Source organism: Thermobia domestica, chromosome 13 (assembly GCF_964235325.1).
Source record: "Thermobia domestica chromosome 13, izTheDome1.hap1.1, whole genome shotgun sequence".
In the NCBI taxonomy this organism is placed as follows: Eukaryota; Metazoa; Arthropoda; class Insecta; order Zygentoma; family Lepismatidae; genus Thermobia; species Thermobia domestica.
In genome coordinates, this window is record NC_137466.1 from 156,590,447 (window position 1) to 156,614,203 (window position 23,757).

Below are 23,757 nucleotides of genomic sequence, written 5' to 3' on the forward strand. Positions count from 1 at the left end.
GTCGACTAAAAGCAGGGAATTCGTGTTACTATTCGGTTCAAAATCTCTTGTCGTCGCGAATTCTGTCGAGGAATTTGAAGCTTAAAATATATAAAACGATAATCATGCCTGTTGTTCTGTATGGTTGTGAAACATGGTCGCTTACTCTGAGGGAAGAACATGGACTGAAAGTATTTGAGAACAGGATCCTGAGAAGAATATTCGGACCCAAGAGGAACGAGAATGGGGAATGGCGGAAGCTTCATAACGAGGAACTACATAGTTTATACGGTTTACCCAACATTGTTAGGGTCGTCAAGTCTAGGAGGCTTAGGTGGGCAGGTCATGTAGCTAGAATGGAAGAAAGTAGAAACGCTTTCAAAGTCTTGACTGGTAGACCCATAGGAAAACGACCATTAGGAAGACCTAGGCGCAGATGGGAGGACAATATTAAGATGGATCTCGCAGAGATAGGAATACAAAGTAGAAACTGGATGCAATTAGCTAAGGATAGAAGTCAGTGGAGAGCTTTTGTGAACGCGGCACTGAACCTCCGGGTTCCATAGGCCATAGAGTTAGTTAGTTAGTTAGTTTAAACATTTTGAACATCGTTTTCATGTTTTAAACACATGTTTTGTTCTTTTTTTAAAAAAACTATTTTTTCCAACCCTGGCTGCTAGTACCTTGTGAAATTACATAGTAAGCACAGACGAGATTGAAATAGATTTATAATCGAACGATACGAAAGGTCACTACATTTGAACTGAAGACTGTATGTATTGTTATTTAAATTGTTGTTCAATGATATAATGCAAAATAAATTTAATCAATATTTCAGATACAAGTATCCAGGTAACGTAAATCCACTACTCGTTGCTAACTAGTAAGATAACCCAATAGCTGTAAAAGCTCTTCTAATTAAGGAATTATACTTTATTGTTCGACAGAATTATAACTTACGAGTTTCTTCCTTAGAATCGCAACTCTTCTAAGAATTCTGCAACTTATCGATATAACTAGATGCCAAATTATTTTATTTAGCCAGATATCCCATGATATCGATTGATAGTTTTTTTTTTTCCAAACCTTCAAGTACTATACAGAATATTCAGCAAAATATAAATCATGACTTTGAGTTAGGTGAAGCATTTCTCGTCTCAACCTATTTTAACACAGTACGAGACACCATCGAGCGTGATGATATAACGCAGTTTTTATATCTGTCAATTTCCTGACTACACTTGTCAGCCGTAATGAATTCGTACGTATTGAGGAAGCTGTAGTGGATCACTGTGACTGCGGACTACCATACGGTCACCATTAACTTCTTTTGGTTGAACTTAAAATGATCTAGAAACGGATTTGGTGGTCGATTGCATGCGATGTTCCTTGTTTCCTGAGGTCGACTTTGATGTCGGAGACCTCTCAGGGTTTAACTTCCTAGATCTAGTAGATGACTTCATAATTACTTCATCTATTGAAATAAGCTATTCAGCTGCTATTGGATACTGCAATGGATGAGTTAATAAAATGTATTCTTGAGGTCAGGCTTTCTTCTGCTCTTCCTTATGCTATTTGGTAAGAGGAACAATGTGAAGACAGTGACGTACCTAGTCCCAAACTTGGTTTGCGGTGGTGACATAGAATTTCAATATTGATCTGAGGAAGTTTGAAGTAATTGGAGAACAGATTGATTTAGGAGGTAGAGCTCCATTATGCCTAGAGACACGAGCATCAAGGTCATACTGTCCATAGAACTCAACAAAAAAGTCGTCTCACCTACTTCGATGGGCATAGTCCTTCATGTGTTGTAGCGCTACGGAGCATAAGGTCAAATCTATTAGAAAGTTGTCATTGATTTTTAAATAGTAATCTTGTGGATGTACCATTCCTCAAACAAGAAAATAAGTACAAAAGTTCCACACATTTCCTCTAATTCTTCTTCTAAATAGTATCAGAAGTTGTTTTTATTTAAAAAAATGTGACTACGTACAAACCCCAATTTTGACGGCCCATAACTTGCGAATCGGAAGTCTGTACAGAAAAGTATTCCACATTATATTATGAAAGTTAAGGTGTACCTCTGTGCCAAGCTTAGTCAAAAATCAACTGAGTTCTGTAGATCGCGTACAATACACCGTATTTAATATCTTTGTATTGATTTTTTTTTCAAAATTCAAATTAAGGATGAAAAAAACTGTTTTTACATGTGATAATAATTTTAAATTAAGTGATATATTACTCATATATTGTGCAGGCTTTTGATTACCGAGTTATGAGCGGTCAAATTATGTGTATATTTTCATCTAAATACACAAAACGAACTCATCCAATCACGATCAAACTTAACATAACAGCAGGTCTTGACCAGTGGCAGATCTAGCCCAAGGCCGGGGGTCTAGGGCTCCCCAATTTTTTGAGTGGTAAAAATAATTGAAGCTATTATTTATATATTTTTAAAGCTGATAGTAAACTCATGATATACCTATCATAGTCTGGATTTTGGCTGCCCCCAAATTTTTACCTTCCATTTCCGCCTCTGGTCTTGTCCTGTTATAAGCTCGTTTAACACTAGATTGTGCAAACTTTTAGTTTCCGCGTTATGTACAAATTTTGCATCATATTTTCGAAAACAAAATACCACATACCAAATTCATGCTATAAGGATCAAACTTAGCATGGTGGTAGACCTTGGTCTGCTACAAAAACGTATCTAATATTATGTCGTGCAGGCTTTTGATTCTCGAGTTATGGGTAGTAAAATTTTGTTATATTTTCGAAAAAAAAATGCACTGAACCCATTCAAGTGTAATCAGACTTGACATTGTAATAATTTTTGATCTGCTATATAACCATGTGAAATACTGTGTTGTGCAAACTTTCGGTTCCCGATCTATGGACGGTCAAATTGTTAGTCATATTAAAAAAAACAAACGAATTCATCCGATGTGAATCAAGCTTGGCATAACGGTAAACCTTGACCTTCTATATAGTTGTGTGAAACATTATGTTGTACAGTCTTTCAGCTTGTGTGTTGTGGGGGGTCAAATTTGCGATATATTTTCGAAAATAACAAAACATACATGGAACTCATACGATCGGGATCAAATTAGGAAATAGTGGTAGACTCTATACAAGCATGTGAAAAAACTATGTTGTGCAAGCAACTTCTAAGTTATGCACAAAGTTCTAAATTAGTTCATTGTGTATAACAAAAACGTACGAAGTAATGTTTAAATCACAATTAAAGCTTAATCTTGGACGAAAAAAAAATCAAACGAAGGAAGATTTTCTTAAGACTACGCGTATTTCACTTGTACAATATTTTAAGCAACTTAATTTTATTTAAAATTTTCAAATATGTACTTTACGAACTTCTGACCATAGATTTGGTCAGAGATTTGAATTTGACTTCTTTCTTACGACCATTCATTTTCACACACACAGTTACTTTTAAGTTGAGAGTTTGTGAGTGTAGTATGCGTGACTTTGATGCTCTGTTGACGAAGTACCATAAACAAAACGAGCAGATTCAGGGAACAGCTGAAGTTGTCGTTATAAACCTACCTACTTGAGCGAGCAAAAGTTTGACAACAGTGCTCTTCCGTAATTCGCTGACAGAAAATACACAATAAATGACTTATTAAAACCCAAGCTTAAAATACATGAAGTATAGAGTCTTGTAGTCCTACAAAATTGGTCCATAATTTCTATTTTTTCTCATCTCCAGAAGACATATAGTCAAATCTCTCTAGTTCATATAATTTCAATTCAAATTTTTATATACATACCTTAGATGGGGTTTATTCTTGCACAATATCTTGCTCAGAAGGAGTTATAACCCCGAAAAATTCCTTGGTCATATATATTTACATCTGTTCTCTGTTCAAGCCTATCCCTTCACTGATTTATGAAAAACGAAGCTGCTTTTTTTTATGTGCACTTAATACTTCGTCCATCGTCCAAGGAACAAAAAACTGATAAAAGACCAATGTCTGCACAGTGATAGTGGTCAGAGTGACATTCATAAGTCCTGAACGGCACAAGTCCTAAAAATATAGGCACTAGACCTAAATTTTAGGAATTTGTGCCGTTTAGGACTTCTGCCATTTAGAACTTGTGCCGCGAAATGATTTTTAGGACTTGTGTCGTTTATGACTTGTGACGCGAAATGATTTTTAGGACTTGTGCCGCGTCCCGTGCTCATTCATAACAAGATTTATAAATACAGCCATATCTATAAAAATACACCCAGATAACACTGATCGTGTCATTTAGAAGTATTCATCACCCATCATTAAAATGTTCATCACCCACCCACACGTTTATTTATAGGCAACCCGTAGTGCATAAAAAAAATGTTGTTGAAGGTATGTAAAAGTGATTTTTTTTTTAAATTTTCCACATATCGTTAAATATGTTTAATTAACTAATTCGTTTGATTATTTAAATACAACGCCAGAAAGGAATGAAAATTTAGGATTCCCTGAAACCAATAAAGCTTTATATTTTATTATATTACAAATGCTTTCTTGTATTCTGATTACGATTTTCATTAAGTAGCAGTGGTTCCCAACATGGTTGCGTGAAGAGCGACAGTTCTACAAAACACACTTGAAGTACTTTCCACTTCCAAATGGTTGCGATACTTTTCTTTTATTGTGGTCAACGTCGAAAATCCTAATTCACAGAGGTAAGTTGTCGAGAACTGAACAAAATATTTTAAGGCTTCTTTAGCCATTCTTGGGAAAACACGCATGAAAGAAACCCAAAATTCTTCCAAAGACGTTACTCGTGAGAATAGGACATTATTATTATTATTGAAGATCTCAGAATTTAAAGTCGCAGAAGAGGTCACCCAAAAACCACATATGATCAACGTCAAAAAGGACGGGGAAAAGGATACGTGAAGTACGCAAGATTTATGAAATAAACAAGATTGGGAACTACTGATTTGGTGGATTTGGTAGAATATGTATAGCTGCCTTCCACCGAGGTAAAGCTTTCTTAACAGAAGTTAGATTACTTCAACGCGTTAACTTTTCGGCATTATGTAATAAGTTAGCGTAAAACTAATAGTTTCATTTTTGAACAGCAGTATTACAAGAATTAGTACTTTTAATCCTAAACCCAATTAATTCCTATTAGTCCTAGGAACACCAAGTTTTTTTTGGGGGGGGGTTACATGAAAAACCAAGGGGTGTGGGCCTCTGAACCCCCTCTGGTGTTCCTAGGGTTAATACAAAAAGGACAAAATCTCTCAGTTACCTTCTGCAAATATCCATCGATTGTATGGAAAACTTATTCGGGTTCGAGCGTAGAAAAAGAAAACTAATATTAAGCAGTGAATTTATGAACGTCTTGTAGGCTGAAAGGCTATTTCAAACACTACTGTACCGCTAAAAAGCAAACAATGTATAAACGATTTTCAAACAGTTTCCTGGTTGCTGTTTCTCTTATAATTTTCGTATATAAGTGAAAACAATTTATTTCATGCAATTTTATGACAATTTTACCGACGATATCAATAAGCAGTTTTTGTATTTTTTCCATATTATGTTTATGTTGTAAACATCCTTTTTCATGTAAGTGTAACAGTATTTGTTTATGGCAATTCTACCCAATAATACCAATTGGGTACGAGTTGTAATCATTTTCAAATCAAATAATTAAAGATTTTTTGTCACGATTTCCGTATGCCTACATCGTTTTCATTTTCTATCTCACACTCAGTTTTCTTTCATTAAAGCACTAAACTGCAGGATACCAAAATTTACATTGCTACATAATATAAGTCCAGGGGCGAAAGTGTTAACCTCGGATGAAAAATTGTTCAACTTAACCCTCAAAAAAAAAAAAAAAAATAATAATAATAATAATAAATAAATAAATAAATAAAATTTAAAGGCGTCGCAAAATGTCACTCCAGAACGTTATTTTGTGAAATATGGCGGTGACTGGATTTTATGAAAGTATTTAAAAGGATTTATAGAAATGAGAACAATCTTTCTTTTTTTAACAAATACCATATGACTTTACTTGTTCACATATTTATATACAGAGGTTTGTTTCATTTTTTTTTTTTTTACTCATTAAAAATTTTCAAACATTATTATTATTATTGCAAAGACATATAGAAATTACAAGAACTTGAGGAACAATGCAACACTTGATATCACGAAGGTATGTAAAGTGGAGTTATTCTTATTTAACAGGAAAAACAACTCATTTTTTCTGTTTTATTAAATAATTTGACACTTTGGTTTTTGTGATGTAAATGACAAAATGTAGTATATTTTGACATTATATTAATGTAGATGTCAAGGACATTCAAGTTTGTTTATAGTACAACACTAAAAGCAAAAAGATGTTATTCCAATAACTTGATAAAAAAAAAGGAATATAAATAAAAAGTAATTTTACGACTAGGTAACTTTTTGGTCATTTTGTTTACAACAATTGAACAAATCCTTATAATGTATTACCATTACTTATTTTGTTTTATTTAAACAAGTTTTTGTTTCATAGTACGAAGATCGTATTTATGATTTTAGACATCTTGAGCTTGACTGATCGAAACGAAAGGAATACACCATATTAAGTACAATAATCAATTGGCAACTTGATGTAATAATCCGTGATTTCTTGGTTGATCTAAAAATTGTTATCACACCCAGACCGGTAAAGATAGATAAATAATGTTTTCAGACTTACTGCAAGATTACAATAATTTGTAACAACCTGACAACAGATTATGTAGTAATCCCCTGATGAAAGAGGGTCTAGTGAGAATCAAATAGGAAGTAAAATATTTTTCTTTTCTTGGGAGAGATACCCCTAATAATCTAGTTTAGCTGGAATAATTTTAGGTCAAATTCGGGTATAATTATTGAATTTCTGAAACTTTGCATATGATCATCTTAAGGTAATGATGTTTCAACATGGTAAAACTCCCCGCCTCACACAATCTTGCTTCATCCAATACGGCGGACGTTTTTCTTGATTCATGTTACATTTACAGCAAAACTATTTACAGCAGTAACTAGAATGGCCCATAAATATTACAGTAAATATTCCAATTCAATTCAAGAATACATTTACATGAGAATATATCCAATATCTACACGTATTACCGCGCACAACATTTTGATATATTTTTCTCCTTGTGTTTCATTTCTTTTCGTCTTCGTTTTTGAATAACAAAAATATAATCTCACGGTTCTGCGCTCAATGGATTTTGAGATCTGATTTTTTAAATATAAAGTCTATTTGCAAAATTCCGTCTAATCTGGAACCTGGGACGCAAGAAGAACATTTACATAGATTTTTAAAGTTCTACACCTGACAGTCTGGTAGATTTGGGGAACGACAAATGTCACAATAAGCCTTTGACCTAACTACCTCTGTCAATCCTCAGGTTCCCATATATGTAAAGAAATTTTTTTACACAATTAAAATTAAAGAAATAAATTAAACAAATAACGAAGCGCAACGCCAGGCCAGCTATGGACATTTTATTTTTTCTTTCCTTCTCACTCCCACACCGATGAGGATGCTGTTATACATAAACGCCATTGAAAGTGTCACTATTCATCAATTTAATATCATAAAATTCTTGGGAGGCTTAAGATTCATAATTATGGCAAATATCACCTTATTTGATTCAGTAGTTACTGCGTGATGAGGTGAAGAAGAAATTCACACTCACCTATACAATAATACACATTCTACACTCTATATATCCCCTTCCTCCACAAAGACGGAAATTTTTAAAAACGTGGAAACATGTTTTTCTCCTTATTTCTAATGAGCAGATTATATACCAAGTTTTATCTTCCCATCTTGGCGGGATAGTAAAATTCTCAATTTCTTGCATAAATTATAATTCCCACTCCCTCTATGCATACGTATTTTAATTCCTGATAATCATGTTATGTTTCTAATTGGTTCAGTAATTATTGAGTAATACAATCAAACAGAAAATCACATTTGCTTTGATATAATGGATTTTGACTTTTTCATTTTATTTTGTGCCGCAGCTTCAGATCGAAATGTGTTTTAATAATATACTTCACCTCATAATAATGTGTGAAGTATTTACTCGGAGTCATTTCTGCTGTAAATGTAACATGAAGCAAGACAAGCACAGAAACATCAAATTATACCGTCCCGTAAGTCTGGCTGGCAGCTACAGTATGTTGAATTGGTCGCCATATTGGATGAAGCAAGCATGGGAGAGGTAGGAACTTTTAGTACGTTGTTATATATGCCTTAGGGACTCCGCATGCAAAGTTTCAGAAATTTAATAATTATGTCCGGGTTCACCTCCCAGCTATACTGGGCTTACAAGAGATATCCATCAACAAATGCTAGTCACAACCTTACAATTTACATGTAATTTTGATCACTAACATATAAGAAAACTTTTGTTAAAAATATTTTTAACAATTAATTGAATTATATTGAACTCAAGACTTTTTCACTTACCAATAATAACCAAGGAAATACCAAACACAAGTTTACATTTACTATTTATGAATATGTCAAATGTTAATACACTGTGATTTCTTCTGTATGTTTCATTGGAGGTTTCTAGAATGCTAAACAATTTGAACAAAGGAATGCACAAATTACAAAATCGAACCAATGAATTAATTTTAATATAAAGTATAAGTTTGCAACTAACCAACAAAACGAAAAGTTCACAACCAACTGTTTTTTAAGTTATCTTTATGTGCTAAATTTTTAATATAATCGAGTGAGATTAATAATAAACTTTAACTTACCATTTCAGTTTCACCTAATCATTATTCTCGGTTTGGTATATGTCACTGCATTGAATTCTATGGGAATGTTGAACCTTCTTTAGAAAATGTGACATACCATTATGTTTCTACGAGTCGTCCAAATGATTTCTTTGTTCTTAACTACAAAGCATCATTTATGAAATGTTTAAAAAGCAGTGGTGGCACCAGATATTTACTTTGAAAGGAGCTTCAACTACAGAAACGTCAGCGTTCTTCAAAGACAGTTTTTGGGTTTACATACATGATTTTTGATTAAATTTCGAAATTGTAATAATAATAATGCCTCTCATCGATCCTTGTCATATTATGTTTAGCTGCGAACAAACAATTAAGAAACTATGAGTATAAATTTACCTTACGATTCTCAATTTTCAACAACTGTTCTGAATAATAAATAAAACTTAAGGTTAACAATTCTGAGATTTGGAAATGATGTACTTCCATTTCGTAAGTACATTGGTTCTATCAATAAATATAGTAATTACAGCTTTCTTCTTTTTTCATTGCGGAAGGGCTGAAGCTTGAATTCAATTTGTGATGTGTTAATCCTCCTCTAAAATTTGCTGATGACGCCACTGTTACAAAGTAGAGTTTGTTTGCTAATATGATAGGTTTTTGTTCATTTTTTTTTAAAAAAATAAGACAATGAACCCAAGTTCTTTAGAAATATTATTGAAAGCAAGAAAATACAGTAGCATTAATAGGTTCGCCCTTTTTTTATATGAATGTATCGAAAAGTAATAGAGTATGTTTACTTCTGTACTTTACATTGATATTTTTATTTTGTTTTCCAAGAATGTAAAACAATTTGATATAATAGATGGCACAGTGATTTTGAATCAGTGTAGTGATTTTAATGTAAAATCTGAGTTTGAAACTGGCCTCAAAAATTGAGAGTTATCTGTTCACAATGGTGTCTAATTCTTAGAAGTCTTCTTTCGTATCGAACAGAAAAGCTCAAGAAATATTGGTGTTTATTTTTATCAATCGCCCTGGAATTTCCATATTGATATATTTGCGTATTGGATTTCACTGTTTCTTTTATCTTAAAATAAAAATCTAAACTAATTTACATTTTTACATTGTTTATAGCTTATAAACAAAAGAAAAATAATTTGCTACTTTCTTTTAAACATCTTTGGTACACAGTGTATTCTTTTGTTAGAATAGAAATCCGAATTACATATATATGAAAAGTTTGCATTTTTTAAAAAAGTGATAAATCGGAAGGCATATATATATATATATTATATAATTTTCCCTCCTATATATTCATATGTATATATATATATTATGTACTATATCTTACAATGTTATACTTTGAATATCATTATTATACCTTTCATCAGTGTCAATACATTGTATGTAGAAAAACAAACAAACAAGAGGATAAAACAAAAGACGATTGGATTTTTCTTTTTTGTTCAATAGTGTTGTTGTGTACATGTGTAATGTGACAATGCATGAACTGCATTGGTACACTAAAACCACACTTTTAGTTTTTAACTTCACTGATATTATTATGATAATAATGTATAACCACCTTCTTAAAGTAAAGACATACCCACAACATACGCACCTTTTCCGCTCATACATAGAAACACACACATACACATTTTACATATATATATTTATATGTATATTTATCATCTGCACTTTCACAAAAATAATATCACTGGGGTTGGGTAAAGTATAAGAACAGACGCGCTTCTCTACTTTTTTCATACAAGATATTTTTTGTATATGCTTTTCGATATATATAATTTTTTGGTTTAAGTTCCTTTTTTGTGCGTTTTTGTATGAAAAAAGAAAGCGAGAAATATTTCTTCAACATAAAATATTAAATTTGTACATATTTATATATTTACTTTAATTTAGATTTAAATGTAATCTTTGGATTTATGCACTACAATGTTTACTAAAAGTTTTTCTTCTTCTTTTTTGTAATAAAAGATCTGTATATATACACATTTCTTTAAGTGAGCAGTGAGTAAGCGAGGAGAAAACTGCTTTCTTTGACAGAAAGTTTAAATTGCACATTAGTTAATATTTTTTACCCATTTTTATTCACTAATTTTATTTTCACAAAAAATCCAAAACAGAAATACACTTTTATGCGTCCCCCTCCCCTTCCAAAAAATGGCAACGTTCTTACTAAAAACACCATCCTCTAAACTCACTCCCATTTCAAACGTAATTTCCAAGATGTACTGTTTTGTTTCATTTTTTTGTATTGTTTATATTTGGTTCAATATTGACCAGAAAAGATGTGTTTATAAAATTTGTTTTTCACTTCACTTCACTGTTTATTTTTGATTGAAGAACCTTGCTTCAACTCTTATGTACATCTGCGGAGTAATATTTGAACCTGATTCCTCCTTTCTGTCAGACATAACTGTCTAGGAACTATACAAAATTGAGATAAAATAGTTATTCTTAAACTTTGTAAAGTGATTTTGAACGAAATTTATGCTATTTCTAACTAGTGACCTGAATCGGTTCTGTCTGTGCTGTTGGTGATACAGGACTAGACGAATTGGCGGTATCGTTCGGATGTCCTGTTTTAGTTTTCACTTCATAGGATATGGGAACAGGATGAGGAGGAGGGGGAGGAGTTGATGAAGTAGATGTCATCATTGGTTCTTCCTTCAATGCCAATTCCTGGTCCAATTTGATTCCGGTGCGTTCATCTGAAGAGGTGACCTCAATAGCTGTATCTGACATGTCATCCGAATCCTCTTCCACTGGTTCCTTCATCACTGTCGGATTTAAATCTTGGTTAAGCTCCGCCGGATCGCCACTATACGCAACTTTACCCATGAAACTGCGTATTTCATCAAAGTACGTGTCTTCTCGCTCATTTTCATTACTACTACCAGGACTGTCCGCCATGGCGCCACTTTCGTCTGATTCATGCTTTTTAAGATGACGATCTAAGTTAGTTTGTTGCCCGAAGCATCGATCACACAATGGGCATTTGAAAGGTTTTTCCTTGTTGTGAATATTACGAACGTGTCGCTGGAGATTGGACGAAATGCTAAACGAGCGCTCGCAGTACTTGCATTTGTAAGGCTGTTCGCCAGTGTGAGTACGGAGATGACGGGTGAGGTTCGCCGATCGAGGGAACACTTTTCCACAGAATTTACACGCATACCGATCCTTCATTTTATTTAAGTGTGGACTTAAAACCTCTTGATATGGCTTCCCAAAATTCGGTAGTTGGTTCCGCATCATTTCAAAAGGTCGATTTTGTCCATTCATACCATTGACCATGTGACCTAGAAAGGGAAATCCTCTTGGAGTAGTGAAAGGTGGTAAGAGTCGATCGGGACTTGCAGGAAAACCTGGAAAAGGTGGCCGATCTAATCGGTACATTGCTTCTAAAAATATAGGATGAATAGGTCTAGGATATGCCATTGGTACTTTATTTGGTGGTAGCTGGTGATGCTGTGGAGAAGGTAAAGGAGGTTTATCTGCTTGGAGATCACATGGAGGCCGCACAGGAAGAGGCACTGCTGGAGCTGGAGTTGGAGCTCTTTCGTCGACCATCTTCTCATCTGATGGTGGTGGTGGTGATTTAGGCTCTTCTTTTGGTGTGACAGATCTTCGTGATGGCGATTCTGGCTCGCGCTTCCTTTCCACACGCAAATCCAAGGGTTGCTCACTCTCAGAAGACGAAGAAATGGGCGGACTAGCTTTGGCTTTCGTTCCTTGATGTGACATATGTCCATTCTCATCCTCCCGACTTCTCTGTTGGTGTTGATCGTTATTGCTCGGTGTCCTACGTTGTCCTATCGTCAAGTCCCGAGGTGCCTCTTGAGGATCTTCCAGTTTATTGTAGTTAGGTAATGTTGTTACGAGCGGAGGCAAAGGTTCTCTTGGGTTAGGATATGTAGTTGCTGGACGTGGTGACGGTATCGTCTTTGATACTGACGATATCTCTACCGTACGAGAATCTGAACTGTGTCGCTCTTTTTCTTGTTGTATCTGCTGAGACAAACTCGGAGGAGGGTGGTGCGGTAGCCCATGAAGAGATTGTTGTGAACCATCTCCGCCTCCGATACCATTCTTTAATTTCTCTGGAGATTCGCCTGAAGGAAGGTGATGCGAATACCTGTTCAATTGTGAATGATCCATACTTGTGTCATCTTCTCCGATCTTCTGTTGTTGTCCTGCTCCCGCAGCAGGATGAAACAACAAAGGACTGCTCATGAACGGATGAGCAGGTGGCAGTGAGGCTCCTGGAAAGAGAGGGTATGGGTTCATGAGGGACGGAGGGTAAAACGGCAAACCCGGCCTCGGGTACAACAACAGGGAATTGTTAGCTTGATGAGGAAGATTCATTGGGGCACTGCGTGGCAAATCGTCGCCGCTAACTAAATGAGGTGGTAACTGGCCAGGAGTCGTATCGCAGAACCTCTTATGCTTTGACAATGATGTTACTGTACTGAAAGCCTGTCCACATTTGTGACACTTAATCTGCATCCGGCAGTCGGCGTGCATTCGTTTATGTCGACACAAATTAGAAAACTGTGTATAAGCCTTGAAACATACTTCACACTGGAAGGGCTTGACACTCGAATGGATATGAGTATGCTGTTTTAGTCCACTTGATGTTGCAAAAGTTTTTCCACACTCGGGGCACGCGTGTGACCGGGCGCCTACGTGGTGTGTCCGGATATGTCGCTGAAGATTACTGGGATCTGTGAAGACTTTGGTACAATTTTCACACGGGTACTTCCTGTACTCTCCGTGAACTGTTTTGTGTTTAAGGAGATTTGGCCTCCAAGAAAAGCTCTTGGCGCAGTAATCACACTTGAACTGGTCTGGTTGATATCTGTGGGCTGCTACCAAGTGCTCGTCTAGTCTGAAAGAAATACAAATAATAATTAGTAAGAATTACAAAGGATTTTTATATATACAATATCATAACAGCGACAAATATCTTACACACTATGAATAATTAGTTTCCAATCTACAAGCAGATATCACATAGTGCCTTTCTACACAGTAAGAAATATTATACAATATTATGAATAGGTTTCGTATTTGTACATCGTGAAACAAGAACATAAATAAATGACTATATTACTTTTTTCTTCAAGTCTCCATTCAGGCCAATTGGATGATGTGTATGATACTGGATTCAATTTTCTGTTAGCGTATTTGCCTCGAGTTGGTTCACTTTAAGAAATATATTTCGTCACATATTGCCTCGGTGCTCAAACGGGACGTTAAATTCCAATAATTTAATTTTCCAGTTGTGAAAAGTAAACAGTTTCATACATGCGCAGACGTGGGTTATCTCAGTTCTGATATCTTAATACCCGAAGTTTGGTGTCGAATAAATTGCGTGAGACTTGGAGTAAGCAGAGGGTGGATTTCAGCTCAAACTTCTAAAGACCTCGAAGTTTCAACGCTCTTGTTAATACTAATGGGGCCAAGCTTAAGTAACTGAGGTCAACTATAAACTCAGAAGCCCTTATTATTAGAACAATGAGATCAAAGGATAAAAAGAAAAAAAACCTGTGAGATTTTGCTTGAATGAACTTAAGGAGATAACAATTGAACTGATATTAAGTAATATTTAAAGAAAATGTCGATGTCTGTTTATGTGCAACAATTTCACTGAACGTTTTATTCAGCAAACAAAAAGTAGAGAACCAATTATAAGCCCTGAAACATACTGACAGGAAGAGAGTATACTTCACTTCAGTGGATATGAATGTGTTACTTTAGTCTACTTGCAGCGAAAAGTTTATCCATAGTCCGAACACGCGAACCAGGCGTCCACGTGATATGTCTGCACATATCACTGAAGATTGTTAATGATCTGTCAAGACTTTTGATGATAATGCAAAATATTCTGTGAAGATATGAAGTGCGAACGTGAAATATAAAGGTAACCGTAGTAATGGCGAGAAATAAAATTGGAAAGAAAAATGTGTTTTTATGGGTTCTTGAATAAAGAGCCATTGTACTCTAAAACGTAGATACTATATAACGAGAACTAAAAACGACAATAAGATTTCGAAATGTGTGAACAAAAATGAAGATACTTAACTTGGTTGAACTAGAAAAAATAGTAATAAATTAGAGAGAAATAGTAGGTAAGAAAAGAACAGAATCGGAGGTAATTGAGAAGAGAAGAAGAAACTGGTTAAGACATTGTTTGAGAAGAAATTGTATCCTGATGGACACAATAGAAGGTATGGTGGAAGAAAAGCGAGGGAGGGAGAAAAGACAAATGTTGGAGCTAATTGAAAAGAGGAAAAGAAATTGGTTGGAACACTATTTGAGAAGAAACTGTAGGACATGATAGAAGATATGATGAAAAGAAAGCGAAGAATGGAGGAAAAACAATATTGGAAATAATTTAAAAGTGGAAAACAAACTGGTTGAGAGACAGTTCGAGAAGAAACTATTTTCGAGGAACATCAAAGAAGGTATGGTAAAAATGAAGCAAGGCAGGGGAAAAGAACAATATTGCAGATAATTAAAATGAAGACAATACACTGTTTAAGATATTGTTTAAGAATTCGTATTTAGAGGACATGGAGAAAGAAAAAAGGGAAAGACAATAATTAATGCATAATATTAAAAGGGGTAAGTCCTACATTAAGATGAAGAGCTTGGCTGCAGATTGTACTGCATGCAACATTCTTAATTTGCTGTGATTGACTTATTAGTGATAACAGAATAAATATGATGAATTTTAATGCATACTAATGTGTCGCTGAAGTAAAAGAAAAAACTGTTTATTTTTAAAAACAAAATAATGTTATTTTCCGACAACTTTCTCGTAAGTTCTATTAACTCTTCTTACGCATGTTGCAGACATATATCTAAACTTTCCCCGTATTTGTTTTGTATATCACTGATGCAAGGACGAAAGGGGAGTATTCCAAAGCACCTTTTTTTCTTTCTTTCTTTTCTTGTTTCACAGCAGAAGAAGAAGCCTCTGCACTGAACGTGTCACCTGCACGTGGCGTGACTTGTGATCATTTCGAGAGAGCAAAGTGCTACATAGAAATCAATGCATCACCTTCTCCCGTATGGAATCAAAGGTAAAATAACACCTGATGGGATGAAAATAAAGGTGGGAAACACATTGAAGAAAGAGGTACCGGAGGAAATAGAAGAGAATTTCCGATAGTCAAGGTTTGTTACATGTGAACGGAAAATAAATTTATTTATTTTTTTAAAATGAAAAGCTTCTTTCCATCCTCATTTTCAATAAAACGAAGGAATATTAACTATCAATAATAATAATAATAATAATAATAATAATAATAATAATAATAATAATAATAATAATAATAATAATAATAATAATAATAAATTTACTACAGGCAACTAAAAATGGTAGAACTGTTGTTTTTAAAAAGATATTTTTTTTGTAAAATCTATTATAAATAAACCTAAATATTTACAATTCAATTTGGCAATTACACCAAACTAACAATCTCATACGTACACAATATCGTCGCATGAGGACCAGAGGGACGTAACTACATTTTCGTAGGTTTACGGGTGAGAGGACAAAAATATTATTTGCTTAGAAAGGTGTGTAATTGAGCTACATTACAACAGATGATCGACAAGGAGAATAGATTGTGTTCCGTTCCATTTACACCAAGTGGGGCTTTCAAAATTATGTCCAAACATGAAGAAAACTAAAACCGCATTTCTGGAGTTAAGTTCCTCTGGTTCTCATGGGACGATATATAAAAAACAATAGTGGTTCTCTTTTATACCATTAATAGGACAATTACCACTCTTAACCATTTCTGTCAACTTATATAAAAACATACCAACAAAAATGAACACTTGAAAACCGACAGAGAAGTACAAAACTTAGTTCCGCTGGAAGATAACGTATATAGAACACATTTTGTTAAGGTAGAAGACATTACAGTATACAGTGCTCTTTTTAATTCGAACTTGGATAATTCGAACAAAAGCTTATTCCCCTTGAAAACTGTATTAAAAACAATGGTAAAAAATCGTGGGTAAATCGAACATTTGAACTTCTTGTTTGGATAATTCGAAGTATTTACAGTAGAAAAATTTGCAGTGTTCGACAAATTGCAAATAGAACAATGTAATTTCAACTAATTTTTTATTTATCTGTTATCTCATCCAGAAGCGACCATGGGAAAGAGAAATTTTGTTGGTATCATCTCAGCTGGACTCCCTCCCGTTATAGAGAATCCGGCAGAAGATGGTTGGTACGCATCTCTCCACCTCCTCAATAACCTGGAAGTGTCCATCCCTTCTGTAGAAATGTCAATGATCTTGAACCCTGTCCTCCACTAGCAAATGACTTGCAAGAACGAGATATTTGTGCAATTCTTTATAACTGAACTAAAACAGTGACAAAAAGGTAAGCAGATTCGCTTGTGATCTATTGGCGTGCATTATGCACAATGTCGAATCGCGGCGCCTATTCTAATTCCTTACGAAAATGTGGTGCTTTATAGGTAAGGTGCATTGCATGTTAATTAGTTTTTTCATATACAGTAAAAGTTATTTTGTTCCCTTGATTTTACTTTAAAATGAGAGTTATTGGTTTATTCGAATTTTGGATAATTCGCATTTTTTTCTTGTCCCCTTGAATTTAGAATTAAAGAGACTCCACTATATATATATATATATATATAAGAACTCACGGTAATCATTGGACTAATCACGGTAATCATTAGAGAATTTTGTTTGAGGGTTTGGAGTAGAGAAAATGTCGCACTTAAACTTAGGCAGGGACAGATTATAACAATTACTGTTGTTAATAGGTACAATCATCGCTCTTAACCATCTATTCAAAGTGATTAGGATTAGGAGTTAGATTTATGGGTTTTCGGCATCTATGGCCATGTTAGCCCGTAACGTATGAGGGATACCGCCCCTTGGTGATCACACTATCCGAGGTAAAGGAAGGAAAAATGGATTGGGAAAGGAAGGAAACGGCCTGGGACTTATGTTAGGTACCATCTCGTTATCTGCCTTACGTGAATGAGGAAAACCCAGGAAAACATCAATCAGGATGGCCGGCCTGAAAAAGCTTTTGCACTTTTTCGATCGAGTGTCCCCACCGGAAATCGAATTCGGGACCGCTCGCACCAAACATGAAAGCGTTAGCGACTACGCTACGCGGTGCCACTCTATTCAAACCAAAAGTGTCAAAACGCAACGTTTTTTTCCGCTTTTAACGTTGATCATCACACAATGAAAACCCTAATAAATAGCGAGAAGCAGATTTGTGTAATCAACTAAGAGTCTCAAATATATTATATATATATCATCAGTGCTCTAATATCTCTACTCAAACCGAAAGTTATAGAAATCAACCACCTCTGGTTTTAACGTTGATTATTATAGAGTGAAAATGGTAACTTATAGCGTCTTCTGTTACTAATTAAGCGTCCCACGAATGAATTCTACTCTCTCTCTACTAGAACCAAGGGCACCGATCCAAAGCTCATGTGGCCCCCTATTGTATTTATGAATATACAATATTTGGCATAATTTGAATGCAATTTGTCTTAAAATCCTCATATATATATAATATATATAATTTCTGCATCTGAATGCCCCCCCCCAAATTTACAGAGAAATTGGCGCCCTTGACTAGAACCGGAAGTGGCAGAAAATTAACCACTTCCGATTTTACTTTGATCCGGATTTAAGAGTGAAAATGATAGCAAATAGCGAGATTTTTTTTTTCTATTGATTAAGTACCCTAAGACAGAAATGGAAGAAAACCAACCACTTCTAGTTTAAATGATGGCTGCTATGGAGTAAAAATGCTAAACGGTTCCCTGCACTCGATTAAGCATCCGCCCAAGAAAGCACTTAATTTCCATCCTTAAGTCTCAGCTGAAACCGGAAGTGGCAGAAAACCACTACGATTTCCTGTTTTAATACTGCTCTACATAAAGCAACAATAAGGGATAACGAGAAGCAATATTATGGAATCGATTTAGCGTTCTAAGAGTAGGTGCCCTCTTCTTGGTTAAAACTTATTCAAACCAAAAATGTTAAACATTTTGGTTATCATAACGTTCATGGTTATGCAGTAAAAACGAGGGGCCGCGGTGCCTCAGTGGCGTTCACCTCTGGTGCTAGGGGTCTCCGGTTCAAACCCTGCTCCCGCCAAGTGAACTTTGTGGTGGAGAAACACCGTGTGCGTGGGTTTTCTCGGGGTTCTCCCGTTTCCTCCCACTTTCTTCATTCCACCATTTCATTCATTACTCATTATCACCGTCTCCTTAAGCCTAACCGGCATAACCGTGGGACGTAAAACTCAAAATTTCATTTCGTTTCAATTTCATTTCATTTTCAGCAAAAACGATAACAGATAACGAGAAGCGGTTTCCTGCAAATCATTAAGAATCCTAAGAATATATCCAATCTTCATTCTGATCTCTCTATTAAAACTGGAAGTGGTAGAAATCAATCACCTCCAATTTTAATGTTGATTGCTATAGGGTAGAAACGTTAATAGATAGAGAGAAGTGTTTTTTCTGAACCCAAGCAAACTTTCCAAGAATATATTCATCTCCACTTCAATATCTGTACTGAAACCGGAAGTGGTATAAATCTACAACCACTTCCAGTTTCAATAATAATTGAAAAAAACATGGCGTCATACACAAATAATTCCTCCACGTGCCGTACACATGACACTGCTGTTTCTTTAAAGCTTAAATAAGGTGGACTTGAAATAATCATTAATTACGTTTATTAATTAATTTAAGGGATTCCACTTACATACGCAGGTTGCGTAAATACTTTGAATGCCTTAGAGGGTACAGTGGTTCAGTGGTTGAGCACTTACTTGTGGTGCGTGGGATTCCTGTCTCAATCCCCGGAGAAGTACGTTTCTGATGGACAACATCATGTCCGTGGGTTTTCTCAGGGTACTCTCGTTTCCTCCCACTTTATTATTCCACCAATTCTTTCATCATCATTCACTTGCCTTAATCAACATCTCCCTTAGCCTAAAGGGCATAATCGTGGGACGTTAAACTGAAAGATTTCATTTCATTTTTGAATGTTTGAAATACAAGTTTATATTATTCGCGGTAGGTTAGATTAATTCCCTTTCCAATGTGCGACCTGTTGTTAAGCAATCCTATTATTATTATTATTATTATTATTATTATTATTATTATTATTATTATTATTATTATTATTATTATTATTATTATTATTATTATTATTATAAGTAGTAGTAGTAGTATTTTATATTTTTCATTTCTAGAGTTGTGCCATATTTCAACATACGCGTATCAATCGATATTTTTAAATATCAAAAATATTACTGATCAATATATATATTTTGATATCCCATATTAGATTACTTTTCGATATTTTACTATAGAATATCGATTATTTTGGGTATTCAATATTTCAATATACCGATAAAGTTTCGACACCGATTTTCGATACCTAAATCGGTTATCGAATAATCGCCATAATCGCACATGCAGCTTTGCTAATTAGTACTGCTTTTCAGTAATAAACAAGATATGATGATAAATAAATCCTGCCTTCACCGGGGATTAAATATGGTTCTCCAGTTTGTAGGTCGTAGATGCCTTACTGATCAAGTCCCCGCGACCCTTATTTTTCTTGGTACTGTTTCACAATTTAAAAAAAAAAATGTTTTTAAATCTCGACTCTCACGTATTAAGTTAACTCACTGGCCAGTTTTCTTCTATTTAAAATTCTTATTAGCAATATTACCAGCTACTAACATGCACTACCAACTACAATAATGTATCATAAATTTTGTAATAAACAGATACACAATAACATGAAATAAGAAACGTTCTTGAGTGTCTCTAATGGGTACTGATTGGTTAGTTTGGAGCTTAATTTTCTTCCTTTTTAGCACCAAGACTACATCAGGCATGGACTTAAATATTAATGGAAGATTCGAACCACACGAGTTCCTACTGTGAATCAAACCTAGGTCTACCGCCCCCGAAGGCGCGTGTGATAACAACATGACCACAATAAAGTTCTCTAATGGGTGTTGAATCTTATTAAACTGAACAACTCGAAGTAAAAAATAAAAACATAAAAAATAAGTATTGAAAATTGTTATATCAATACATTACCAGTTTTTTTTTTCTTTTTTTTTTGAAAAATCTGTAGTTGATCGCTAGCTTGATTTTTTTTTACACGGAACTATCGACGGTAATTTTGTCCCTGGGAGTTATGCAACCCACTATTTATCACATCAATTTTGGTTGCATAATACGTAGGGGAAGTGAAACGAGAATATATAAATAAAGTAAAAACAATCTTATTTATCCTAAAATCATATTTTTGTTTCCAATATCTTCCTTCACCTTTGATTGCTTTTCTTTTATGCATGTCTGATGCTTGATTGAGATAAATCAATTGAATCAAGTCTGAATATGTAGTTGATTGACTGATTGGAGGTTAAATGTCTCTTTTTTTCAGTACCAAGGTTGAGATGTGAATCTATATTGGAAGTGTGATCTAATCTCACATACTCGTATAAAAAAAGCTAGTATGCAAAAGTAAAAATACTTTTAAAACATTCATGTTCATTTCTAATGCAAACATTATCAGAATGAATATTTAATAAAGCGCTTGTTTCTGGTATGAGGTGTTTCTAATTCAACCCTAATTAGTTGATGTTGAACTACATCGTGTTCGTTGGTTTTCTCGAGATTTTCCATTTCCCTCCACATTATCATTCCACCAATTACTTTATAATCGTTCATTTCCATTAATCATCTGTCTTCTTTAGCATAAACGGGGCAACCATGGCAGGTTGAATTTACAATTCAATTTCATTTCACTTTTTATGAATAGAGACCAAATGATTAGCGGCGTGGGGTAGATTCTCGTTGGGAGCTCTTATAGTTTAGATGTAGGTTCACTTGTCGTGTTCCTGAAAACGGACCATAAAATCCGAAACAACTAACCATCATTACAGCAAGTAAAAGATTTAAAAAAAATTTTTTTTTTCTTTTTATGTATGAAGCACTTTGTTAGTTTAAATAAACAATATAAGGGGAATACAATTACTTCAAATTTCTTACAATATATAAGGGAAAAATATTACCGTCGACCAGGCAAAACTGTGCAGACAGATCAAATAAGCAGTACCCTAAATAACTGTTAGTAACGTCGCTTCTGAATGCTCGTTAATACATGGTAAAAATAGCACCACACACACACAACGCGAAGAGAAAACAACGCAATCAAGACGAAAAAAAAATATTTTTCGTTTTTTTTTTTCTTTTCTTTAAAAGGACCTCTTAACTAATAAATCTCGTTATGACCTCATGTTAACCTCTTTTTGAAAGACAGTTTATCATTTAGTATTGCCTGACTCTATTTGTCGATAACCAACTATAAAAGCACACGGAAATGTCTCTCAGTTTCACAGGTAACAGCAACATCAGAAAAGCCAGTAGAAATAATCGTTAACGCTGAAAGAAAGAAAAAAGAACCTAAGCAAACTCTATTTACGTTTTTCTTCTCTTTCTTTTTCCTTTTATTTGTTGCTTTTCAGACAAGAAAGGATCAAATTTTGATGAACACCATAAACAATCTGTTTATGAGAATTTATCAGCAAGAGACGAGCGTCCACTATTATGAGCTACAGTGTTTGCATCTACCGAACAGAAAATCCAAAGCTAAGTGAAAGTTTATAATTCCGTGTTCTTTTGCTTGTGTAATGAAATGACATTACAATTTTTTCGTCCAAGAGTTATGTTCTTTAGGCAAAAGGAAATGGTTGATTAACGGAAGATAATAATTTTTAAAAAAAATTGGTGAAATCATAATGTGGGAGGAAACGGTAGAACCTCGAGAAAACCCACGTGCATGAAGTTATCCACCACAAACTTAATTGTTTAAGGATCGAACCAAGGACCTCTTGCACCAGAGGTGAGCATTCTAAAACTCAGTCACCGTGTCCCAAACTCGAGACTATGCAGAGCACCCTCGTTGATTATTTTCATTCTGGTTTTTCTCGTCTGACACCCTCTAGTTACGTCTATGGCGTTATAATTATAGCTGTTGTTTGTTTCTTTTGGAAATTCACTATATTCCCCGAATTCCTTTTAAAATCAGGATAACCAATATTTAAAACAATATATAATACAGTACACTTACTGGTCGATATCCTCGAAATTCTTGTCGCAGACAATACAACGAGTTTCTCCACCCTCCTCCTGGTCGTCTTCTCGTTCTTCGTCGACAGTACCTGAATGTTGAGATGCTGGAAGAATACAAAAACAACTATTGAAGCCACATTTTACAAGAAATAATTACTTCTACTTAACCCTATTACAAATATTCAAGAAATTAGCATAAAAAACTGCAGTTGCTCTTTAATAGGTTACGAATATGATTTTTAATTAAATCGCATACGAAATGAAGAATTCAATTATTCATTTGCGCCCGCAGTCTACACTTCTTCCTCCACGTTAAGTCCATATATAATAGAAGTGAGAACAGATTAAAAATATCTTATCTCAAATATTTTAGTAGATTCCTACCAATTCTGAATTTAGTAAAGAACTAAGAGTGTAGACGGAATTCTTGGTTCATACAAAGAAAGAAACAAGAAATAAAAACGTTTCCATCTTATCACATTACCGCTTTTACTGTATGACAAGCACGCACCCACAAATTTTTGTTAGGGCTCCAAGCTTTGTGGGATCCCCAATACTAAAAGCCGCTACGTCTATTTAATATTGAATGGGTATTATTCGGCAGCCGGTAAGTAATCGTAAAATACTTCCATCTATATTTTAAGAAAATAATGATAGAACTAGATTGTTTTTATAAGAGAAAGAGCACATATGAAGTATAAGATCAAATTTTCAGGACACATCAATCATTTCCCTACTAAACAACTATAGTTTAATTGAAAAAATGTACAAATGTATGTTCAGTTAGGAAGTTTCTGGAAGGTCCG

The 23,757-nt window shown here is 34.5% G+C and overlaps 1 protein-coding gene across 4 annotated transcripts in view; it reads right to left on the reverse strand.

Moving 5' to 3' along the window:
* Positions 1 to 5,980: 5,980 nt before the first annotated feature.
* The window catches only part of LOC145668667 (transcription factor hamlet-like), a 582,644-nt gene continuing 564,867 nt past the window's right edge, over positions 5,981 to 23,757 (reverse strand). For all 4 annotated transcript variants that reach the window (XM_081736724.1, XM_081736722.1, XM_081736725.1 and 1 more), the window contains 2 exons: positions 22,950 to 23,055; positions 5,981 to 13,653 (listed from right to left, as the gene is read on the reverse strand). In XM_081736724.1, coding sequence (XP_081592850.1) covers positions 11,265 to 13,653; positions 22,950 to 23,055 — 2,495 coding nt within the window. In that variant the 3' untranslated portion in view covers positions 5,981 to 11,264. The remainder of the gene's footprint in view (positions 13,654 to 22,949; positions 23,056 to 23,757) is intronic.